General features: G+C 37.4%; 1 protein-coding gene across 1 annotated transcript in view; it reads left to right on the top strand.

Annotated features, from left to right (window-relative positions):
- CNGB3 (cyclic nucleotide gated channel subunit beta 3) overlaps nt 1–23,636 on the top strand; it is a 63,499-nt gene that overhangs the window by 5,661 nt on the left and 34,202 nt on the right. Inside the window, exon 3 of the mRNA XM_065053936.1 lies at nt 6,983–7,094. Within this exon, the coding sequence (XP_064910008.1) occupies nt 6,983–7,094 (112 nt within the window). The remainder of the gene's footprint in view (nt 1–6,982; nt 7,095–23,636) is intronic.

Here is a 23,636-nt window from a genome sequence, read left to right as displayed (position 1 = left end):
GCATTATTGTTCTCTGTATCACAATACTTTTCACGCTCCTAGCAGATCCTTCCAGTATGATTCTCTTTGACTCATCCCTTTCTCTAAACACTCTCAGCACCACACTGAAGTACTGTTCTTCTGAAGTCTGTCCTCAACTCCTTCTCACTTTTCCCTCACTAAAAACTGGCCTGTTTCCAATATTCTGTTTTTTTGTTTTCCTATTTCTACTAAATCAACAAGTGCCTCAATGATATTTTCCAGATTCACAGACATGTTTATATATCTTTTACTAAAGTCCATATTGATATAGTTTTGTTCCTGGTAGTACCTGAGTGAGAAAGCTAGACTGAAACTATCATAGGTACTTCTGCACATGCTACATTTGCCCCTCTGGATCATAAAGTAGATGGAACCTCCCATCTGGCAGATTACCATATTAATTTTCAGTGCTATTTAGTATCTTCAGAGTCTAGATGCTTTGGAAAGTACCCAGAGGATATATAAAAGATTATATACCTGGCCATTATTAAATGCAAGTGCAATTCTATAGCGCATGATATTTTGGTGCTTTTGACAGAGTCAGGAAATCTATATTGTAAGTGAGAAGCCCAGACAGTCATAGAATCACAGAATCACAGAATGTTAGGGATTGGAAGGGACTTCGAAAGATCATCTAGTCCAACCTCCCCACTGGAGCAGTCAGTATTAAAATAATAATAATAATAATAATAATAATAATAATAATAATAATAATAATAATAATAATAATAATAATAATAATAATAATAATAATAATAATAATAATAATAATAATAATATAAAATAAAATAAAATAAAATAAAATAAAATAAAATAAAATAAAATAAAAATCAGCATCCCTGAACACACAGCACCTCAACAGAAGGGGTGCAGGGTGCTCAAAAGTCATTTCAGTCCACTCCAGCCTCTCTCCTAGTGAGTACTCTGGTATTTAGGTACTCAAGGAACATTCACTTTTCCACTAAATGTGGAAAAGAAGCTGGTGAAGGCTGCCACCTTTCACAAGATAGTGTAACTGGTTTACCTCCACACTTTCGTAATAAGAGAGCTCAAATCCATAACTCTCACACTGCAGTAGAGTTCCCTAATTAATCAAATAAAGTCTGGACTAGAGAGATGTGAGAGAAAATTCTGTGGCCTTCCTAATTGCTGGGTGATCATGCAGAATAGAAAAAAACTGTGAATTCTGAAAGCAGAGAGTACAACATGGAGCCTGGAACTAACCTAGAAGTTAATTGAAACACTAGTCTTTTAGGAGGAATGAAGAACTTTGATTTCAGTATGTATTTATGTTACAACTTTGTTTAATCTTCTAAAAAAGGAAAATATAATTCTCATAACAGATAGTTAACCTTATCACAAATAAAAAGGCCTAGAGCCAAGATTTCATCTTCTGAGAGGAAAGCTTTGATCAATAGCTGCTATACAAAAGATGGTCACTCCCTCTTCCTGTAGACAGAAATAAAGCAGATGTATTTATTGAGGGCACCAAAATCCTGTTGCCATGAAACTGCAGCTAATTTCTGCTAATTAAGCATCAACTTACTGTAGATGGACTACAATCGAGTTTTAAGCCCCTGAGAAGGGAGATTTGAATTAAATGTGAAATTTCACAGCTAAAACCTGCTTTTGGCCTGTTATGAATCTGATTTTTAAGCTGCTTTACAAAACCTATCCCCTTGCACCTCAAAATCCAGGGTTAAATAACTGGTTTGTATTTCAAAAAGTACAAATCAAGTACAGCATTTTGATATAATATACTGCAGCTCAATGAACCACACCTGTCAATGCAAAGAGATTTTAAAATAATAATCTTATTCCTTGTCTTCTTATCCTTTACATTCTTCACTGGAACTCAGTCAACAGGCAGCTATTATTCCCATAAAATGTATTTTTTAAAGATTACCAAGAACTTGAATATGTTTAATCAGCTTGCTAACACTACTGCTGAGGTGAAGACTTTTAATTCATTTCAGATCTTCATTTTTCACATGATTGACAGGGCTAAATACCAGGAAAATAAACCCAGCTTCTTCATACAGTCTTTATTTCTTTACATGGAAAACAAACTTTTTATAATACTTTTGTTAGCCACTGAAGTTGAGAGTTAACTTACTTCAAATGCAACTTACTTTTCAATTTAACTTACTTCCTGAACTGTTTTTCCCTGCATGAAGCATTTGTAAAGAAAAAAAAAATAACGCATGTGAAGTCACAAAGGTATGTATTCTATAATGTCAGAGCTCTTCTATGTCCATGGGATTCCTGTGTGTTTATTTTTCTTGACATCTTCACAACTCTATATTTGGTATGACACTATTGAGATAATATAGTATTTTTAAGCATCAGTTTATTTTAACATGCCTATATTTTTTTGTAAAAGTCACTAAGAAGTTAGCAGTAGAATTAAGTATTCGACAATATATTTAATTAATATAAAATACACACTGTACTAGGTTGTTGTTGTGATGGAATTAGTGCTTCCACCAAATAAAAATATACAAGTGAGTCAAGGTTTTGTAAATGGTCCTGTAAAACAATATATTGTGGATTCAGTATGAACCGAGACTATATCAGACGAGACCAAGTTGTGCTAAGATGTGCTTTTGTACAACCAAAATAATAAGCCCAGGGAAACCTTTGCTTTTTATATGAGGACCACAAGTAACTGCTAGGTATTAAAATTTCTAACTTCACATTCACCCAACTAGTCCAGAAATGGGAGGGGAAACATAGATAAGAGAATGGTCAGACTTGTCAGTGCAGGGCAATGGAGCTGGCTGGGAATTTTGGGGCAGAAAGCCTTCCCCTTTCTGAAGTATGGCAAAGCAGAAGTACTTTTTCTGTTCTGTTCTCAGAAATACATTTAACTGCTACTATGTAGCTGCTGACATTTATTCATATCTTTATCACTAAAAACTAATCTTTTATTTGACATTTTTGTTCTCTTCACTTGTTGCAATAGGGATAATACATTTGTGAAGCTAAAGGCCAGTATTACAGCTATGGAATGATCCAAGAAACAGAAATTTTAAAGCCAGCCTAGTAACTGAGAGATTTAAGTTTTATTACTTTCTGGAAGAAGCTCTCTTCAGATTGGCTAGCTGCTCCTGAGGCACACCTTCTGATACTGAATAACCAGAAAGGTCGATGGTCTCCACAGCACAAAATGCTTTATTTTCTGTGCCTAAGCCTTCCACTGCCATTTGCATGGATAGAAGCAGAGGTCAGAGGGGAGAAAAGAGCCTACTTGCTCAGATCTAAAATACTTAGACACCAGTGGGATGCATTCCACAACTCCCACTACTAATATGTTGGTGGCTTTACCTAGTTACATTCCAAGATAATGTGGATGAAAATCATTTAGGAAAACTCAGATCCCTTATTTTGTTTAGTAAGAGTGGATGTCTGTTTCGAAATTTACTTTAGATGTTGGTGCCTTAGCATAATTTTGCCTCCTTTTTCTCATTCATATTTTCTTTACCATGACCAAAATAATGTCAAAACAACAGAAGATTTATTTATTGTCCTGTAAGCCTTGCCACCTACCTGATGAGTCATTATTTATTCTTGAAACTAATTGTTGCATCCTAAATGCTCCCTCAAACAACTACCACCTTGTTCTTACAAGCTTTTCTTTGGAGCTGGTCTCGTAAGTCAGAGGGGTATGAGTGAGATTTAAGGAGTAAAAAGTGACTAGTTTTTTTTTTAAAACATGACTACACACACAGCCCTCACAATTTCACACAGACAGAAACAACTAAAGCTTGACACACATCTGGCAGTAGTGCTAGGCTGTGATATCCTAATCAAAATGAAAATAATCCCGGTGCTGCTTCTGGAGATTTATGAACTCTAAAACCCTGTGAAGTTTGGAATATTTGTGGGATTACAGTATTTTCCACCAGTCTGAGTCCAGTCAGCATTTAACATTTGGTGTGGGTTCAGACTTCAGACTGAGTACCTTGAGAGTATCTAGCAGACTGAGAAACCATTATCCTTCTGCAATGGGATGCTTATGTGTAAGCACTGTATGTTTTTTACTTTTTGGTCTTCCCTTCCCATACACATGTTGTCACTCCAGAGATTGATTGTTTTATTCATGAGTGTGTTACTCTAAATAGTGTGTCTCCATGGGCATTTTATTTCAAATTAAGAATGCTCTTCTGAAACTGATCTCCTGATTTTGCCCCACTGTGTTCTGTTTTTTCACCAAAAAAACTCTAGGAATGCATGACTGAATTCCTTTAGAATAAAACTAAACCAAAAGAAGCACTCTCTAAGTAAACCTATTTTACTCAAGCTGGTGACAGTCATTCATTTCAGAGGATCCCACTAGACCTGGTTTGAAATACAGCTGCCCCAAACAGCTATAGCCTGGGTGCCAGGCCTACAGCGCCATTTCATTCTTCTAATTGTTCCTATCAGTTTCTATCCTCTGCTACTACAGATATAACGTGGCATAATTACTACAACAAAGAAAATTCCCGAAGTGAGATCATTACAGAAATGTTGAGATTAGCCTTGCTTTCAGTCTTAGGTACATGACTTTTTGGTTGGAGGGGTCAGGGCAGGGAGAACTGGGAAACTACAAACCATGAATTCAGAAGGAAACAGAAACCACAGCAAGTGCTGAAATTTTTGGCTCTTGTATCTTCTTTTCTACATCACGTCATGTTGACCACAAAACCACAGGAGGATGACTGTGTGCCAAGTAAAGCACAGAGTCAATAGCACCATTTGTAGAGATCCCCCGGGGAAAGGGTTAAAGAGAATTTTGACATATTAAGGTTCAGTAGCAAGAACAAAAAATTAGTCAATTATAAATAGGTCCAAAACCCTTTTATTTTCTGTAACTGTAGTTCCTCTGTGATTTTCTTGCAAAGGATGTCCATGGAATACATAGGAGAAATAAATCTTCTTTCACTCTGAGAATGTATATACTGTGCTAGAAGTCTGAACCATTTTAAAATTCCTCCTTCTTAAAAAAAAAAAAAAAAATATGACCGAAACTCCCAGAAAAGCATTTTGAACCACTGTAATCAAATGGTAAGAAACCTTTTCATCCTTCCTTTAATCTTCCTGGAGACAGGGACAGCAACAGTCTTCTTTGGAGAATGTGTGCTATTCTGTAACTTGAAAATTCCCTGGCAGATCCTTCAGGTAAGATTAAAAATTCCCTAGTGTTATATTTTCAACAGACTTTTCCTCAAGATAGTACTGCAATACTAACTGCTGCAGAAAGGAAATTATAATGTGCATTTCCACTAAGTGAGAAAGATACTGTTATCAATGTAAGCCATAAATCCAATCAAATGACAGTTTTAAATGGAATTCCTCACAAAAATCTTCCCAGCTTACAGGTGATAAGTAACACAAATCCTGCAGACTCTTTCTTCGTACTCAGTAGTGCTACATTATTCCAAGTGACCGTTTGAAAATTAACCCCTAAGCTTGCTAAGGCAAAACCCAGTTGACCAGCCCATTGGGGAACACGGATTTCTTTGACTTCTCTTCAGTTCCTTCTCTGACTCTGGCTTGAGTATTTTTGGCATCCACAGATACCACTGTTGAAGTCTTGTATTTGATTCTCTTTAAGAAAATAATTCCTGCAAGAATAGCAGGGATCACACAGGGCATTCTTGCTTCTTAAACTAAATGCTAAGAAAAAACACTAGAAATGGTCCACTGGTCCTGTAATCAATTGTCCATCCAGTAAAATTCTGACAGCTCAAGAAACATTGTATATGTTCTTAATAGACACCTGGGAGAAAATGTGATCCCAAAGCAGAATAAGTGGTGACAGGAAGATAGTCTGGTTTATCAAGTGCTGTAAACAAACCTAGCCACTGTCCCTCACTAGGTTTTGTTTAAATGTCATTTCAAGCAAACACCTTCCAGCTGAACAGCTTAAGAGTTTACTGTTGTAACTGCCTTTATCTCCTTGAAATGAATAACAACTCTCTAAATATGGAGATCAACTATCAGAAAACTTTTCTTACATTATCTATCCAAAATACTCCAGGTTTGATTTTCTTTGAGTTGTCTCGAAATTAAAATACAGCATATATAACAGGGTCCTGATTTATTTGCTATGATGTTTTGCTGCCAAGCTCTTCCTCTATAATCATATTACTTAAAGTATTTATGAAGGATGAGTTTGTTCTTTCTTTATGCAAAGTGTCAGACTGATGTGAGAGCTTTCAAGTTATTTTTCAGCATGAAAATTTAAAATAAAGATATAGGACTAATTGTAAAAACTAAACACATGAGGCCACTTAAATGGCAAGAGAGTATACAATTTGCATATATTTTTTTCCAAACTCTACAAGCTTCCCACTTAAACTTGTTTTAAAAAACTGAAAAAAAAAAAAATGGATAAGACAAATTCTACATACTCATATACTTATTGATATATTGCAATCATAATTTACTCAGCAACAAACAGGACTGTCATGGCAGCTGAAGCAACAAGATTTAAAGCAATTCAAACCCTGGAGTATGAATGATGCCATTAGAATTTGCTATGCTCAAGCAAATAAGTAACTCTTCATTTTTCTTCCTGTATTGCGCAAGGCATTTCTGGACAGATCTTTCTGTCCTCTACGTATTTTTTTAAAATAAGCACACACTAAAATTTTATCATACTGCATGAGTTCTTGTTGCTTATACATAGGGAAGAACTCTGTATTGACCATTCTTGAGCTGGTTACAGATGCATGTAGTTTAAAAACTACAAATTGGTTTTATATTCTACAAGGTATGCTAATTATAAACATGTTCTATACAGCCGGCGTTGAAGTAGATTTATGCAGGAAATTCTTGAAAGTCAGGTGCCAGAATCAGTGTCGTGTAGTGCTTGTTCACTGAAGAAATAATGGCAGCCAAGTCATAATTCCTCCAAAAGTATTATCATAATTCTTTAAAAATTAGTATTAAAAAATTAAAAACTTTTTTCTAGATACAGTACCAGCGAAAGCACCTGAGCCTTCAAAAACTGAAAAGTCAACTGAACCAGCTAACACAACTCAGCAGGAACAGCATCAACTCAATGATGGAAAAGAAGATGCTAAGTGAGTAAATTCAATTTTAAAATGTGAGGCTTTTTTCCTGACATCCTGACTTAACATCTCTGTGTGCCATATTTCAGTTCTTTAAAAGTCCTCCTTGTCCTTTAAGGATCTAAAGAGCTGTATTTCAATTCTAAGGCAACCATATCTGTGAGGCATTCATTTTGTATGTGCTTTTGATAGTTTGTTGTGTATGTCATCCTAAATTGCAGGAATGAGGAGAAGGATTTGCTCAACTACACTTATATACCAATTCTAACAATGCTGCTGCTCAGCTACTATTACTCTACCTCGGCAAAGGAGTGAGTTCCATGATGTTGCCCTGAATTACTGGAATGTTTTTCACATCATTCTGGCTTAAAAGCTTTTTTCCCTACACGTTTTTTTGCTGAGTTATGTCATTAAATAAGCACTGGTCTCCACAAACAGAGGATTAGGACTGTCTCTTCCTGAGAAGTGAGAAATAAATTGAATGGTAATGGTGCTTCAGGGGAAAATCTATGGTCATTGAACCTTTGGAAAAAGCTTAGGTAGCTGTTTGTTTTGACTGTGTAATATAAATAAATATGAAGTCTAGCAAACAATAATCTTGGAAGAGTATACATTAATTACAGAGGCATAGATCCATAGAAGCATAGAATTCTTTAAAGGTCATCTAGTCTAAACCCTCTGCCATAAGCAGAGACATCACCTAGATGAGGTTGCTCAGAGCCCCATCCAGCCTGGCCTTGAACATCTCCAGGGATGGAGCATCTACCACCTCTATGGGCAACCTGTGCCTGTGTTTCACCACCCTCAGTGTAAAAAGTTTCATCCTCATGTCCAGTCTAAATCTCCCCTCTTTCAGTTAAAAACCATTATGCCTTGTCCTATCACAACAGGCCCTGCTAAAAAGTCTGTTCCCATCTTTCTTATAAATTCCCTTTAAATATTGGAAGGCCACAATAAGCTCTCAGAGCCTTCTCTTGTCCAGGCTGACCAACCCCAACTCTCTCAGCCTGTTCTCACAGCAGAGGTGTTCCAGCCCTCTGATGATTTTTATGGCCTCCTCTGGACCTCCTCCAACAGGTCCATGTCCTTCTTATGTTGAAGGACCCAGAGCTAGATGCAGGACTCCAGGTGGTAGAGTAGAGGGACAGAATCGCCTCCTCTGACCTGCTGGCCACACTTCTCCTTATGCAACTTGTAATATGGTTGGCTTTCTGAGCCACAAGTTCACATTGCCAGCTCATAGCTAATTTTTCATCCGCCAGTATCTCACCAGAGCAGAGAGGCAAAATCATCTCCCTCAACCCGCTGGTCACACTCCTTTTGATGCAGCCCAGGGTAAAATTTGCCTTCTGGGCTGCAAGCGCATGTTGTGAGCTCATGTCCAGTCTTTCATTCACCAGTACCCTCAAGTCCTTCTTGGCAGGGCTGCTCTCAATCCCTTCATCCCCCAGCCTACATTGATACCAGTGGCTGGTTCAACCCAGGTGCAGGACCTTGCACTTGGCCTTGCTGAACCTCATGAGTTTTGCATAGGCCCACTTCTTGAGCTTGTCCAGGTCCCTCTGGATGGCCTTGGTGTGATCCACAAGCTTGCTGATGGTACATGCAGTGCCACTGTCTGTGTCACTGAAGAAGACATTAAACAGTTTCATATAACAGCTCCAGTTGTAAGGCTGCTTCAGACACAATGAGGTCAAAACTCCTGGTAAGAGAAGGACAAATTTAGAGGCTAGACCCAGCTTCCAAGTTAGATCAGGTTGCCCAGAACTTTGTTCAGTATAATTGCAGATTTATGTCTCCAAGAATGAAATTTCCACAGATTTTCTGGGCAATCTGGTCCACTGTTTGACCACCCTTATTATGAAAATTAATACCCTACATATAATTAATTTTCCTTGTCTCTGATTTGCTTCTGTTGCCTCTCATCTTTTTGCTGTGTACCTCCAAGTACAGTCTGGATCCATGTTCTCTACAACCACTCATTGGGCAGTGGAACACTGTGATTACCTCCATCTTCTCAGCTTTCCATATCCAGTCTACACAAACACAGCTTTCTCAGCATTTCCTCATATACCCTGTGCTCAATTCTCCAGTCATCTTAATAGCTCTCTGGTAGTGTTGCACCATGTGGTCAGTGCCTTTCATGTACAGGGGAGACTGCAGCTGGATACAGATCCAACCTTATTAACGTCACACAGAAGGAAATAACCTCTCCCTCTCAATCAGATGGCTATGATTATTTAAAGCATAGGATGTAGTTAGCTGTCATTGCTTCAAGAACACACTGTGGATTCATATTCAATTTGTTGTCCATCAGAACGCCCAGATCCCTTTGTGCAAAGCTGTTTCCTAGTCATCTCCAAGACTTTGCTCTTGCATGGGGTTTTTCCATTCCAGGTGTGGAAACTTGCACTTACCTTTGCTAAGCTTCGTGTTCCCCCAGCCTGCTGAGAACCCTTTGAGTGGAAAATAATGGATACACTCAGTCCAGAACAGTATAAAAGCTCCTCCTGCTTGCTTTTGCCTTCTATTATTTCCATTATCCTGATGACATAAAGCAAAAGTCTTCCCTGACATGGAGTTATTTAATTTATAGAGAAGATATCTATTTCCTCTCCTTCACCAAGACAGACTTTGTACCGCAGTGACAAGGAATAATCAAGCAAAATACTAATGCATATGCCTCTATAAAATAATATGTGCACTTAAAAACAACTCTGATGAGACTGACTAGAAATGTTATTTATAACTTGGTAATTTGAATGTGAATCAGTAGGTCAACAATGAAAAGTTAGATAAAGCATCTCCTTTTATGTCATTGTAAGATATGTTATTAGACGCTTACAGTTCCACTGGTAAATCCCATAACCATGGTTAACTTAATTACAATATGTTTATGAAACAAAGGGGTACGTTACTTATTAGTAGAAGACAAACTCTGTCTGTTAAAAGGAAATTCAAAATGTTTATGTTAAACATTCTCTTCTCAGAGTTGTTCTGACTCACTGTCATGTGTGCACCCAGATATATCTAGTCAGTCTAATTTGAGCAACAGCTTCTTAAAATACAGTAAGACACTGGTAAATTCTACTGGCAAAACAAGTTACCCACTAAATTCTGCAGTAGAGCTTGGAAGGCATGGTGCTGGTGTCATTGCATCGGTATGAAACTAAACTAAACAAATCTATCATATGACTTAAAGAGCTGGAGGGACAACCATTTTGAAAATCTGCCTTTGAGAGAATATAATCCATTGCCTCTGAAGACTCATGGGAATTTGTTCAGATACCATCCTTGATCAAGGTCACTACCTTACTGAGTCTATGTGTTCAGGTTTACTCACTAGAATATTTTTAGGGAATCAACTGCCTTTGTCACATGATAAAAGCTACATAAATATGTATGCATATTGAAAATTTGAGTCACATAGATATACGTAGTCTAGAAAAATAGCAGTAAATGAAACATACTCAAATCACTCTCTACCACTGAGGCCAGCTAGAACAATACAAAAGGCCTCCTGAAGAAGTGTCAGTTGTGAATTATCTTGGCTTAATGCTAATTTCTGTGTATTCCCATATCTGGGAATTATTTGCTAGTTTGTGCTAGTTTGACTAGTCAAAACCATACCAAGGACTGTTCATACAATTTGACAGAATAGTCAACTGAGAGTCCCTTTTCCAGGAGTTTTCCCTGTCACTATTTGCTCTACATTTGGATAATGTCCAAATGGAGATTATTAAAAAGTAGTATCCATTGAGGGTCTGTATTGGGATAAACACTATTCAATATCTTTATTAATGACATAGACGGTGCAAGTTTGCAGATGACACCAAGATGAGTGGTGCAGTTGATTCACTGGAGTGAAGGGATGTCATCAAGAGGGCTCTTGACAGGCTTGAGTAGTAGGTCCATATGAATCTGATCAAGTTCAAGAAGGCCAAGGGAGAGGTCCTGCACATGGGTCAGGGCAATCACCAATATCAGTACAGGCTATGTGACGAATGAATTGAGAGCAGCCCTGCTGAGAAGGACTTGGAGATACTGGTGGATGAAAAATTAGCTATGAGCTGGCAATGTGAACTTGCAGCCCAGAAAGCCAACCATATTATGAGCTGCACCAAGAGAAGTGTGGCCAGCAGGTCAGAGGAGGTGATTCTACCCCTCTGCTCTGCTCTGGTGCAACCCCATCTGGCATACTAACTCCAGCGCTGGGGTTCCCTGTAAAATAAAGGCATGGACCTGTTACAGCAGGTCCAGAGGAGAACCAAAAAAATGGTCAGAGGGCTGGAACATGTCTCCTATGAAGAAAGGCTAAGAGAGTTGGGATTGTTCAGCCCAGAGAAGAGAAGGCTCCAGGGAAACCTTACTGCAGCTTTTCAATATCTAAGATGGGCTTATTTGAAAGACAGAGAGACTTTTTTCCAGGGTCTGAAGTGACACGACAAGCGATAATGGTTTTAAACTAATAGGGGCTAGATTTAGATTAGATCTAAGGAACAGGTTTTTTCTTTTTTTTTACGAGGGTGGTGAGACACTATTTTCCAAGAGAAGTATGGATGCCCCATCCTTGGAAGTGTGCAGATCAGGTTGGATGGGGCAACCTGATCTAGTGGAAGATGTCCCTGTGCATGGCAGAGGAATTCGACTAGTCTCTTCCAAACCAAACTATTCTATGATCCTATAGTAATGTTATGGAAAGGAACATAAGTTAGTGGGTTGAATGAAATCAAGGTTGGTGAAATGGTTGGTAGAATTTTCTTAACTGGAATTTCAGATTTTTCCAGCTGTATTCAGGTAGAAGCAAGGGCCAGCTGCTTCCTGAGGGAAGGGGAGATGGGAGCCAAGAGTAACACCAGCATAAGTAATGTCCTTACCAACAAGATGCAGTCCCACAGGGTCTAAACACAGCAAGCAGAGTAGGATCCTAGTAACAGGGTCCATCAACAAGGAAAAGTGATGAACCAGCTTTAGAGTCCATCCAGGAAGTCCAGTCAGGATCAAAAAGACAGGTCGGAGTCAGGACTGAAGGCAAGACTCGAAAGTTCATGCAGGAGACAAGACCAGAGACAGAACTGAATCTAAACACACCTAGACATGGCTCAGGCAGTGACTAAGGCCTGAGCTTAAATGGACACAACCCAGGTCTGTGGGCAGAGGGTGTGGGTGGAAGTCTCACTGGAGGCTGCTAAGGGCCAGTAAGGCCTGTTGGTGTACTCAGGGTCCTGGTACTATGTTTTGACTTAGACTATCTTCTTATACTACTCATCCTCCAGGAGTCAAAGTTTAATAAAAAGTCACTTGATCTGCACAGTAAGAAATCATCAGTATGCCCATAGACTGTAAGATATATAATAAATTAAGGTTTGTGGATATATATCTGTTCACAACCCATATATATCCAGAGCACCACAACTTTCATGTTACTGTGACTTTTAATTTTTTAAAATGCATCTGTGCAGGCTCAGATACATATAGTAAGCAAGAGGGAAGGAGGCAGTTATTCTGTTTGAAACAGCACACTTTTCATTTATGTCAGACCTCTGTCTCTCCACATAGTAAATTCAGGGGAAGGTAATGAGCTTCCAAGGAAGGACTTTAAATTTTAAAATATTAGATAATATTGCTTTGTGAACATTACACTGGTGTAATTAACTTATCTGAAATCAGTAAGACTACTTATATGTATGACAGTTTGCAAGACTGTGCACCAGCTGTGTCCTTCTTCCAGTTCAGCTGATTAGAGTACCTTTTTACTCATGGTGCGGCACAGCCTGTATTATCTATTAATAGGAAAATAATTTTTTGAACTTTCTCTGAAAGAAAAAATAATTTTTTTCTCTTACTGAGTGAATGACAGCTTTGATAAATACTGCATTTACTCCTGAAAATTCCCATAGGAAAAGTTTATCCACAAAAAAAAAAAAAAAAGGTATATTTTTGGCTTTCCTTCTAAGCATTTTCTCATTTGTAAAATACAGCAGTACACGGTGATGGACATTAATAAACAGCAGAGACACACAGCACTGGTCTCAGCCACTGGAACACTATGTCTGAAAAAGAGACACACAAGAATGGCTGATGTGCCAAGGTGCTGAATGATGGCTGACTGAAACTTTTAATGTCTGTTTCCTAATGGCTTTGATAGGATTGCACACAAGTCAGCCCTATCTGCCAATATATTGTTTCTTCCCTCCATCTTTAATGTTAATGTAACAGAACAATAGGTAATTTCCATGAATAGCTATTTGCTGAATAATAATAATCTCTAGGAGGGAGGGTGAAGACTGTGCTGCCTCTTCACAGCAAGAAATGAGGAAACAGAAAAACACTCAGAACCTAATTTGCACTCTAATAGAAGACAGTGGAACCTTATTAAAAAGGAATGAGCACCAAACATCATTGCAGTCTTTATAATATGTTGAGATTGGATTCTGATGGGGAGGGTTCATAAAAACACATATGTACATGCACAATCCTGCGCTTTTTTGAAACACAACACAAGCATTTCATGCCCAGGCAAGTCTGTGGTGACAAGGCAGGTCCGGGGCAGAGAGGGGAAGGCAGCCAGTGCCTGGTGAGGGGATCTGGGGTCAGACATGACCCAGGGCAGCTGCACAGGGGTGGGCTGGGGCCAGGTGGGATGTCAGGCTGTGGGTGTGGGTCAGGATCTGTGGGGCCCGTGGTCAGGCCCAGGCAGAGCCACACCTGCCACGCAGAGGAGTTGTAGCTGTGGGCCAAGCTCTACAGCCACCACTGAAACCAAAGGTCTACTGACCACCTTGCTCTGCAGAGGAATGTAGCCATTTATACACCAGATAAATTGAAAACATCCTTTGTGAGGATACTGTTTTGAACTCGACATGTAGAAAAACAAACAAACAAACAAACAAAAAACCACAATTTAGATGATCACAAAGGAGACGCAGGAGAGGCAAATGTGAGACCTTTGTATGATCCTACACTGAAGGCTGGGAAACAGCACAGAGCCTGTGGTGTGTGGTAGCTGGTGAAGAGGACTGTATTTGGCATGTAAGAGAAGAGAGGAGACAGATGCCTAGCGAGCAAGTAGTTAATGGATGCCTGGCATCAGGGGACGAGACAAAGAAGCAAGTCCTAGAAAAAGTATGAAAGAATGGTAAACAAAGCATCTGAGAGCATAGATCAGAGAAAATGAAGGGATACAAAGAGCTTCAATGACCTCTTCTCTCCTCTGTGTCTTTTGAAAGCCTTTAAGCCTGGCTAAAATTGTAAGAGTGTTTCATCTTCCCAGATTACCAAGGTGATTACAATGTACTATTTATACTAAGACAGTACTGTGAAACCCAAGTCAAGATCATGAACCCTACTCTGCAAAATGCTGTGTAAAATGACAGTATGTATTCACAGGCTGCATACCCAAGAGTACGCAAAGAAAAAAAAATGCAGTTGGTTACTGGGACTTCAGGTGCTTTTAGATTTCACCTCAAGATCTTACATATTTTGAGTTATGTTTAGAGAGGAACAAAAAATTACATCTTATATGCCACCTTCAGAATCTAGGTGTCATAAACGAAACATGTTCATATAAAATGCACTAAAGAAATTTTAAAGAAATTTTAAAATTATACAAAATATGTTTAACATTCCAACCCAGTAAACACACTCTTCTCATTCTGCTTTTCAAAACCAGCTTTCAACATTTTCAAAAAAAGGAGGTCCAGTGTTGCAAACCACCATACGAGTGCAGGTGGTTCAGGAAGATTGAGTTTTGGGCTCGTAGTTTGCCTTTTTTTCATAGCCACATCCTATTACCTAGTAGGCTATACCAGTCCTCGTTAGGCCCATAGAGGAGATTTTTTTCCTCTCTATTTTGGCCAACAGCAAAAAAAAAAAATAACGAAAGATAACAAAACAACCAAAGATTAAGAAGTAATTTGCTATGTGGTGCATAGCCAGGTTAATAAAGAGAACTCCTGCTGGTAGCATGTTCTTAGTGAGTAATGCACCTCATTTAGCTCAATTACCTCGACCAAGAAAATTACCGTACTTATTAGTGCTTGCTATCCAGTACTTGTAACACATCAATTCACCAAGCAGATGCATCTTAGAGAAACTATGTCCTATCACAAGTACTAAATCTCAGCACACTGGTGAAACAGACCCAGTATCAACCCTCTGCAGAGTCTCAAGTAATCCTTGATTGCTGTAGGAACACCAGGGACCAAAAAAGATGACACTTCTGCATCTAAGCTGCAGCCTACTTGAGATAAAGTAAAACTAGGCCAATGCTGGGCACTCCTGACAAATCCCAGTTTAAACAGTTACAAGTGCATTTTATAAAGAGACTAAAGCTTTCCTTAATTGTTTTCAGCTAACCACTGCATTACTTGAAACTGTAAACAGATGGAATGCATCTATTTTGTAAGCCTGACTGAAAGGATATTAACACATTAAAAAAAAAATCAAAATACTTTTCTTAGCACTTATATTCCTCCTGCCTAGATCTTTCTTTCAGAGCTTGTCACTTTTAGTGCTTGGATTTGAATTTCTGCAAGGGCTAAATTGAGAACCTGCAAATTAAATAAAAAGGTGAAGGTGTGTTGCCTGTACCAAAATGGATTAAACTTGCTGTAATCATTGTTAAGATGTACTTTCCTACAGCCTTTAAAATCTATCCATTCTGCAGGATGCAGTTACCCATGCTATTTAATGCCATTCACTCTGCACAACAATCAAGTAGGTAGCCTGAAGTTAAAAAGTAGCAAATTGGGAAGTTTTTCCCTGAAGACTAAATGAAAAAGTAAAGGGAGAGCAATGTCATCATACAGACTGAAATGTTCCTTGTTTTCTTGTGTTTTTTTCATTCCTGGCAATATCTTAAATTATATATTCACACTATTCATATATATTTATTTCTGACTGTGTAAATGGGAGAAATTCTTTGTTTAGAATAGGGTAAAGTTTGTCATACTTTGCCACTGATTTATTTTGTTAATTAAAATAATTTTCTGTAAATCCTCCATTGACCTAGTATTTTTCAAAGTAAGAAGATGATACCTTTTTTAGTGAAAGAAGAAACAATTATTGATTAAAAATATTCTCTCTGCTATTATCTATTGGGTCAACTGTGGGTAAAAAAGCAAAGCGTTGTGACAGGTACACCAGTGTGTATAATATAATTGCACCAAACAATTGCAAATATATCAGTGGCTTTCTTCATAAATCTAAGAGACAAATAAATCTAAGACATAATGCTTCTTATCATTTAGTAAAGAAAAATTGATTATTATTTCATGACTAGTGTAAGTATCCATGTCTATAATTAATCATGTCCAATATTTATCATTAAAATACCCTGTCTCCAGTTATTTACTCATGTTCCAAAAATTAGTTATTTACAATTAAAACGTCACATTTTGTGCAGCATAAGAGAAGAACAGAGGAAACAGTTCTGGGCGGAGATATTAATATGAGGATCAAATGAGAAGTAAAAAGGGTCTGGGTGGCAGCCCAGTCTTATTCAGTTCCCTGGATAAGTGTCGCTCAAGAGGAGATGCGTGGTGATAATGTGTCTACAGGGAACTTCCCTCCTTTGTTTCTGAATTTGAAAAAGAATGTGGCAGGAGCCTGCAGAGGGGGAAGGAATTGAAAGTCACCTCAGAGGAACAGGTTCCTTCTCTCTCTCACCAAGTTTCTTTGTGATACTAAGAAAGCTACACGAACTGAATTCCTGAATAAGTGGCTGTATAGCAGTTTACCAAACGAAGGCAGAATTGCATCACAGTTGGTTGCACCAAACTAATTTTATATAATTGGCATAGGCAACAATAGTATGTGGCATGAATTTCAGTACATTGTGAAAGTCTGCCGAGGGTTCCCAACAGCAGAGCAACTTCAGTTGCTGCACAAGCTGAATCTACACCACCATTCCCTTCTCTTATATTTTTACCCTTTCTAGTTGAACTAAAGCTTCTTGAAGCATGTTTCAGCTAAAAGATTCTAATTCAGCTATTCACGCCTCTGTGCACTGAAAATTATAAAATTAACTCATATTCTTAGTCATCATACAATTTTACCCTTCTCCCAAATATTTTTCCTTTGGGAAAACAAAAACAAAAACAAAAACAAAACAAAGCAACCGCAAAAACTGTAATAGAAAATGAAATTAAAATTAAATAGAAAATGTTCAAACAGCCAAAAAGTAAGATAAAAGGGACTATTCATTTTATCCCATGTTCACAGTGGATAGGACAAAGTGTGTTGAAAGAGATTTATGTTGAGAAAAATTCCTACAATGAGGCTAGTGAAGTACTAGAATAAATTCTTCTGGGAAGATTCTGCAACAGTTATCACTAGGCATATTTAAGAACAGGTTAGACAAGAATCTGTATGGAATGGCACAGGTATACTTCATTTTGCTTTGAATGGGATTACCTGATGCCTCGAAGTTCTCTGCAGTCCTATGCTTGTGTGAATTTTTTAGGATCTGTACAAAACAGATAAGAAATGCATGTATTGAAAATTACTTTTTTCAAATTTGAGACATTTTATTGCAAATTTTTAAAAAATTCACTATGGGAAATGTAGTGCTTTCATTTTGTTTTTTTATTCCCTGCATATTAATAAAAACTGAAGAATAAAGAGTTTGAAAAGGGATGTACAGCACTGGATCCTATTCTGATTAAGACTTGGTTTTCCTTAGGCATAAATTATTATATGGTTACATAAATAAGTTATGAGTCTGCATTTAAATGTGTTCGAATGTAACAGATGTTATGTGTATAGGATAAGAAATATCTTTAAAAGTTCCTGATTAGCGACAGATGCCCCAGACAGATTTAATCACTTACAGATAAGAAATCCCCAATGACACAACAGCAGCAGATAAGGAAATAAGTGAAGCTGGACTGCCTCACTTATTATCATATGGTACTTTCTTAGAGTATTATACTTCATTCTAAAGCAATTAGTGTCAGAAATTATGCTGCCCTTATTTTTTATAGCATAGTGCCACTAAAGAATTTTATATCACCAGTGACATTAAAGAAAGGTGAATTTTCAAATTTAATTGATGATTTCAATATTCATCCTGATTACTTTTGCATAGTTAATACAGCAAAATCACTAATTAAAATAAAATCTTATTCACATTTTAATCTGGTACCTCAGTGAGAGTTGCATGTGTTCAGCACTGAGACAGACTTCTCCTTAGAGAGTATTATAAAGAAGATTAGAGGATTCACAGTCAGTTGTGATTGAATAACTGGGCGGATTGTCAAAGAAGCTGCTGTGACAAGGCTTTGTACTAAACAGGAGGAATGACATGCAACCTAAATGACTAGATTTCAGTCTACACTGCATCAAGAAGTTTGTTCTGAGTCCACTGTCTGTATGTAACTCTGAAAGACTGTGGCTACCTTGAACATTGATGTTTCTATATCCAGTTCGCTGTATGAATACAACTAGAGATCTGGGAAATGGATGATCTATGCATTTCATTTCCAGAACATTTTCTTGGGGCCAAATTGAGCATAATTTCTATACAAAGACTCTGAACTGAGGAAAAGTAATGAATTCCAATGGAAAATTTTATTTACATGGTATCGACATAAAGCTTATTAATGCTTATGGCCTGTTCTTGCTTCTATATATAACTAAAAGCAACCCGAATATTATTATATCACTATGTTTAAACTAATGAAATATGCAATAAAATAGATAGTAGGACAAAAGTAACATCAGTGCAAATTCAAATTGTATTGTGAAGAAGAACCCAATCCTAAAATAGAATGAAAATAAAAATAGACTTTATTCTTTTTTTATTGAAGTTAACATACTGCCAGCATTTCAAAACATGCAGCAAATAGAGAAAGACATCATCATCTGGCTCATTAAAGATGGATCTCCCTCAGACACATTCCCTCTTAACAGAAGAGATTTTGGGGCAGAGGAAGATACTTGTTTCAAGACTGCTAACTAAAATAAAAATGTAATTAAGAGCTTTTTGAAATTCCATGGGATCTAACATGTCAACAGTTTGTTTCAGGACTTCAAGATAAGATATTTACCTTAGAAACTCACTTTCTTAGCACTTGAGCTGTTGAGATTTTATTGCAGTGGACCCAGTGCTGTCTATACAAGTTGAGTCTATTATTCACTTTCCAGATCTTTATATGTTACTACTTTCTTTGCTGAAAAGGATTTCCTGTTCTGCTGCATCCATTCTCTTACATTCTTGGGAATCACTGCCTACTATAGTCTTCATGATCTCAGCTTATATATTCTTGAAGTCTGTCATACTTCAACTGCTATTCACTCATATTAGAAGGTTGTCTAGTATCAGTTTTTAAAAATTAACAAACTTTCTTTAGACCTTTAACTCATACTAATTTGTGGTGTTTCTATTCACATTTCTTCTTATTAAAATACTGTTCCTCAGCTCAAATACTGCTTTTTTCTACATGGTTCTCCACCAAAATTTGAATTTATGGGCAACGATCCTATTCTCTCTCTAACTGTTTTGCTCTCCTTTTTAATGCCAGGTTCACAGTAGCATTGATCATTCTTAGAAACTTCACACAGTTTCTTATATGAACTCACCTTTTTAGTATAGCTGGTCAGAATAACTCTCATCACTGGCTTATATACCAATATTAACATTTTGTTCACTGGCACTATGTCAAATGCATTCTAGGGTTACATTTGCACCAGCGTTTTTCACAGCCAGATTACAGTATGGCTCATAGACACCCTGTTGTCAACTAAAACACTTGGATATTTATCCTTTTGTCATCTGCAAGTGATGATCCCACCATTTACAAAATAAATTCTTATTATTTGTTTCTAAATGCATGTCTTCATTATGTAGCATTAGATTTGTTCTTATTTCTACTATTCAGTCTAAATAATTCAATTTTTCCTATATAGGAATCAATCTTACTTTTTGATCTTCCAAATCCAATGTCCTATCATTAGCAAACTACTGCATTTTGTACCAACATCATTAAAGAAAATATCAAATCTCACTCCTAAAACTCCATCAGCTTCCTGTGCAGGTAAAGGAGAAGGATGGCCTCCTTTCATGGGCAATTCAGAGAGGAAACCTATCTTAGAAACTCTCCTCAGAGAAGCCTCCTAATGACTATAAAGAAAACATAATCAGAATAGCTAAAGTTAGCTTTTTGGAATACCCCTGTTCCTGTACCAAGCAGATGACTAACATTTTTTTTCTGTTACAGAGAAACTTTAGGTTTCCTAGTCATTCACGATGTGTGAGCTTAGACTGAGGGCAGATAGAAGTTTCTGTTTTCTGTAACATTTGCCCACACTGGGACTATCAGCAGAAATTGAGAATGTGTTTTTAAATCAATATCTTTCATGATACCTAAAACTAAATCTTTCTATCTCACTGAAATCTTTCTCAGCTATGTTTTGTGGACATTTGTATAGCTATGCCTTGTCATATCCTTCTGAAAATTGTTCATTTGAATATAGAGATTCTCCACAATTTATTCAAGACAATAAATTATTTTTTCAAGGCAGAGATTGCAAATATGATCATAAATCATAATGTCAGTGCTCAATAAATGCATTAAAAGTTCTATTGCAAGATCAAGAATTTTATTTCCTGGTAGACAGGAGAAAGTTTCTTAAGTACTGCAAGAAGAAGGGTTATAACCGAAATCAGCAAGAAGTGGTATGGATTTTTTTCAGGCAGCGGCATGCATTTATGAAATGCATTTTCTCAGAGGTCACCTGGTAGAGAGAAGATGAAACTGAACTCAGGTATTTGGTATTCATGGCCAAAAAGCAAGAAAGAATTAAACTCTAGATTGTAACTTAGAAAAGGGTAAACTTTATTTGTTCTGAAATAAGCTATTGCATTTTTTGATCTCTGTTTTGTTTGAACTCTTAACACAGAAAACTTCAAAGTCACAGTACTTAACAGATGCTACATACGTTAGCACACTCAACATAGTATTTGCATAGCTTGGTCTTTCAGGGCCATTTTCTTCCACTATGCTATAGGTGTCTAAATCTTTTCTCCTGGCATGGGGAGAATTAAGGCACAGTAATTTGATTGACTCAACAAACAAGTTAAAACCTGCAAGTTCAGAAGACAAAATCTACAAATTGAAAATGTAAGAAAACTACACTATTGTTATACTTCTGTTTTTATATATGTTGTTAATGTCAAACAAAATATATTTGAGGTAATAACAAAACTCTGTGCACAGTACATGAGTTGTGGTCCTGACGTTTTCATTTCCTAGGCCATGTGAAAATGCTACTTCTGCAGGAAATAAACATTTCCACTCTGCAAAGGACTACATCGTGTAGTAACTAATATAGATCTAGGCCTATTGTAATATATTGCACAAAAGTTGGACTAGATGAACTTTAAAGGTCCCTTCCAATCCAAACTATTTCATGATTCTATAAGGTCAGAGATAAATTTTCTTAAAGAATAACATATCAGCTTAGAGACAAATCCTAGCACTCAGCACAGCTCAGCATGGGAATCCAAAGGCAAAGCATCTTTCTGCCCAGCTAAGCCGTGTGTTAGTAACACAGCGGATCTATCTCCAACTGTGCTGATCTGTCCCTGTGTGGCACAAACTATTCAGCTGTATGGCACAGGAAGAGACAAAGCAGGAACTGATTGATATCAACACGTTCAGTCACCCTCTGAGAGCTTTCATAGAGAGAATAAAACTGAAAAGAGCCTGGTATAAAATCAAAACAGTCTGTAAATGTAACTGCGAGGTGAGAATAAGTATAATTATGGATTCAAAATGAGGCATTATCTCCTTAACAGAGCATTTTAAAAACATAAGTCAAACTAACCTTTCTCACAGGCACAAGGTCTGAAAGTCTGAGGGGTAGTAAACCAGAACCAGAATATATGGCAATATTGTATGATGGATAAATTAAGATTATTAAATGTGGTCTCTTTAAGGAGAATTATCTTAGCAGGGTTTCTGGCCTATTATCTTGTCCCTGCCAGCTGTCATGTTCTGCTGACAGCTACGTGTTTATGTATATGAATTTATAAAACATATATGAATAGAGTTAATAAAAGGTTTACTACATGAAATAGCACATATCTAGTGAAAGAAGCATCACCAAACAAAAAAGAGAGGAGAAAAAGAGCAAAACACCTCAGCTCTGCTGGGGAAATTATCTCAGGCCAGTCAGGAGTTGCTGAGCCAGACCATAATCTCCACCAAGAATGCTGCATGCAGTGAGGGGCAGCTGCAGGACACTGGTGGCACTCACTCATGGCAAAGCACCACCTAACGCAAGAGATGGAGTGAAGTTTGAGCAGAATTCATGAGCTAAGGCAATTTAGAGTGCACCTCCACACAAAGGTACAGTACACATTTTCAAATCAGCAGTATTCAACATGCAGCCTCCTCCATCTGTATTAACCAGAGAAAATTTAAAGTAAGCATTTCATTACTAGAAAATAATAGAGGACATAATGCAAACCAAATGAGAAGTAGGGCAAAGAAAATCAATTTCTCATCAACTGTGGGGCAAAGAACTTTAAAACAAATTCACATAGTTTCTAATCAGTACCAAAAAAACAATGTGGTTCCTTTGGGCTAAACTGCAATGATAGAGCACCAATTTTATTATAGAGAAGACTTAAACTTTTATTGGAAAGGTTGTGAAATAATAAGAAAATCCTGTGCATTTTATAACTTATCCCTCAAAAGCAGATAGAAGGGGCCTTTGGCATGACACTAGTGATAAGTGTATTTTACTGTAAGATAGCTAATGCCCTGGGCAAACACAGCAACAGCAAAGGGTAAGAATAATTTGAAATTCTTTGCACAGAAACTGAAAAACTAATTGTGACATGCTAGCTCAAAACAAGAAAGGAATTAATTACACTGCAGATGGCCTGAGCAAAGGGAATATGTGACACAAAAGGAACTGTGATGAGATTACAAGGTATATCAGAACTGTTTGATTAATCTCCTGTCCAGGGAGTTTTAAGAAATAGACACTACAGAAGACTTAAATTAGAGAAGTGATAACCACATACTTCCAGACTTCTGCTTCTTCTGCTTTTAACAGCCTATCTCCATTTTATCAAATGATTTTATTGTTGAATAATTTTCACATCCTTTAATTGTACTTCGTTGGGCACCGTGATATATGTTGTGTCTCCAGAAAAGGGTGTTTCTCAAAAAGCTACACGCATCCCACTCTCCTTTTTAGTCACAGCTCCTTCTGTTAGAAAATTCAAAGTAGGCTTAGGTCTTGAAGAGACATGGTCTTTATTCAATGATCACTTCGGAGTGCTTTTAATTTCTTCCCTACTCAAGATGCTGTCACATCACTTTCCCTCTATTCATCTTTGCGAAGGTCTTCTCAAGAATTTGGAAATTTCAGATGCGCCTCATTCTTGTCCTGTTTCTTCCTGTAACATCCACATCTCCATGGTATTTGGGACAGAGCTGAAAAGCTGACAAGAAAGAACAATTCTCTGCTGTGCTCCCTGTATTAAGCACATCTGTCAGGCTTTTGATACAGGGGTGCTAGCTGTGACCTGTGTGGGAG

The sequence above is a fragment of the Columba livia genome, chromosome 2 (genome assembly GCF_036013475.1).
Source record: "Columba livia isolate bColLiv1 breed racing homer chromosome 2, bColLiv1.pat.W.v2, whole genome shotgun sequence".
In the NCBI taxonomy this organism is placed as follows: Eukaryota; Metazoa; Chordata; class Aves; order Columbiformes; family Columbidae; genus Columba; species Columba livia.
Note: the sequence above shows the minus strand (reverse complement) of the source record. Positions and strands in the feature narration are given on the sequence as shown.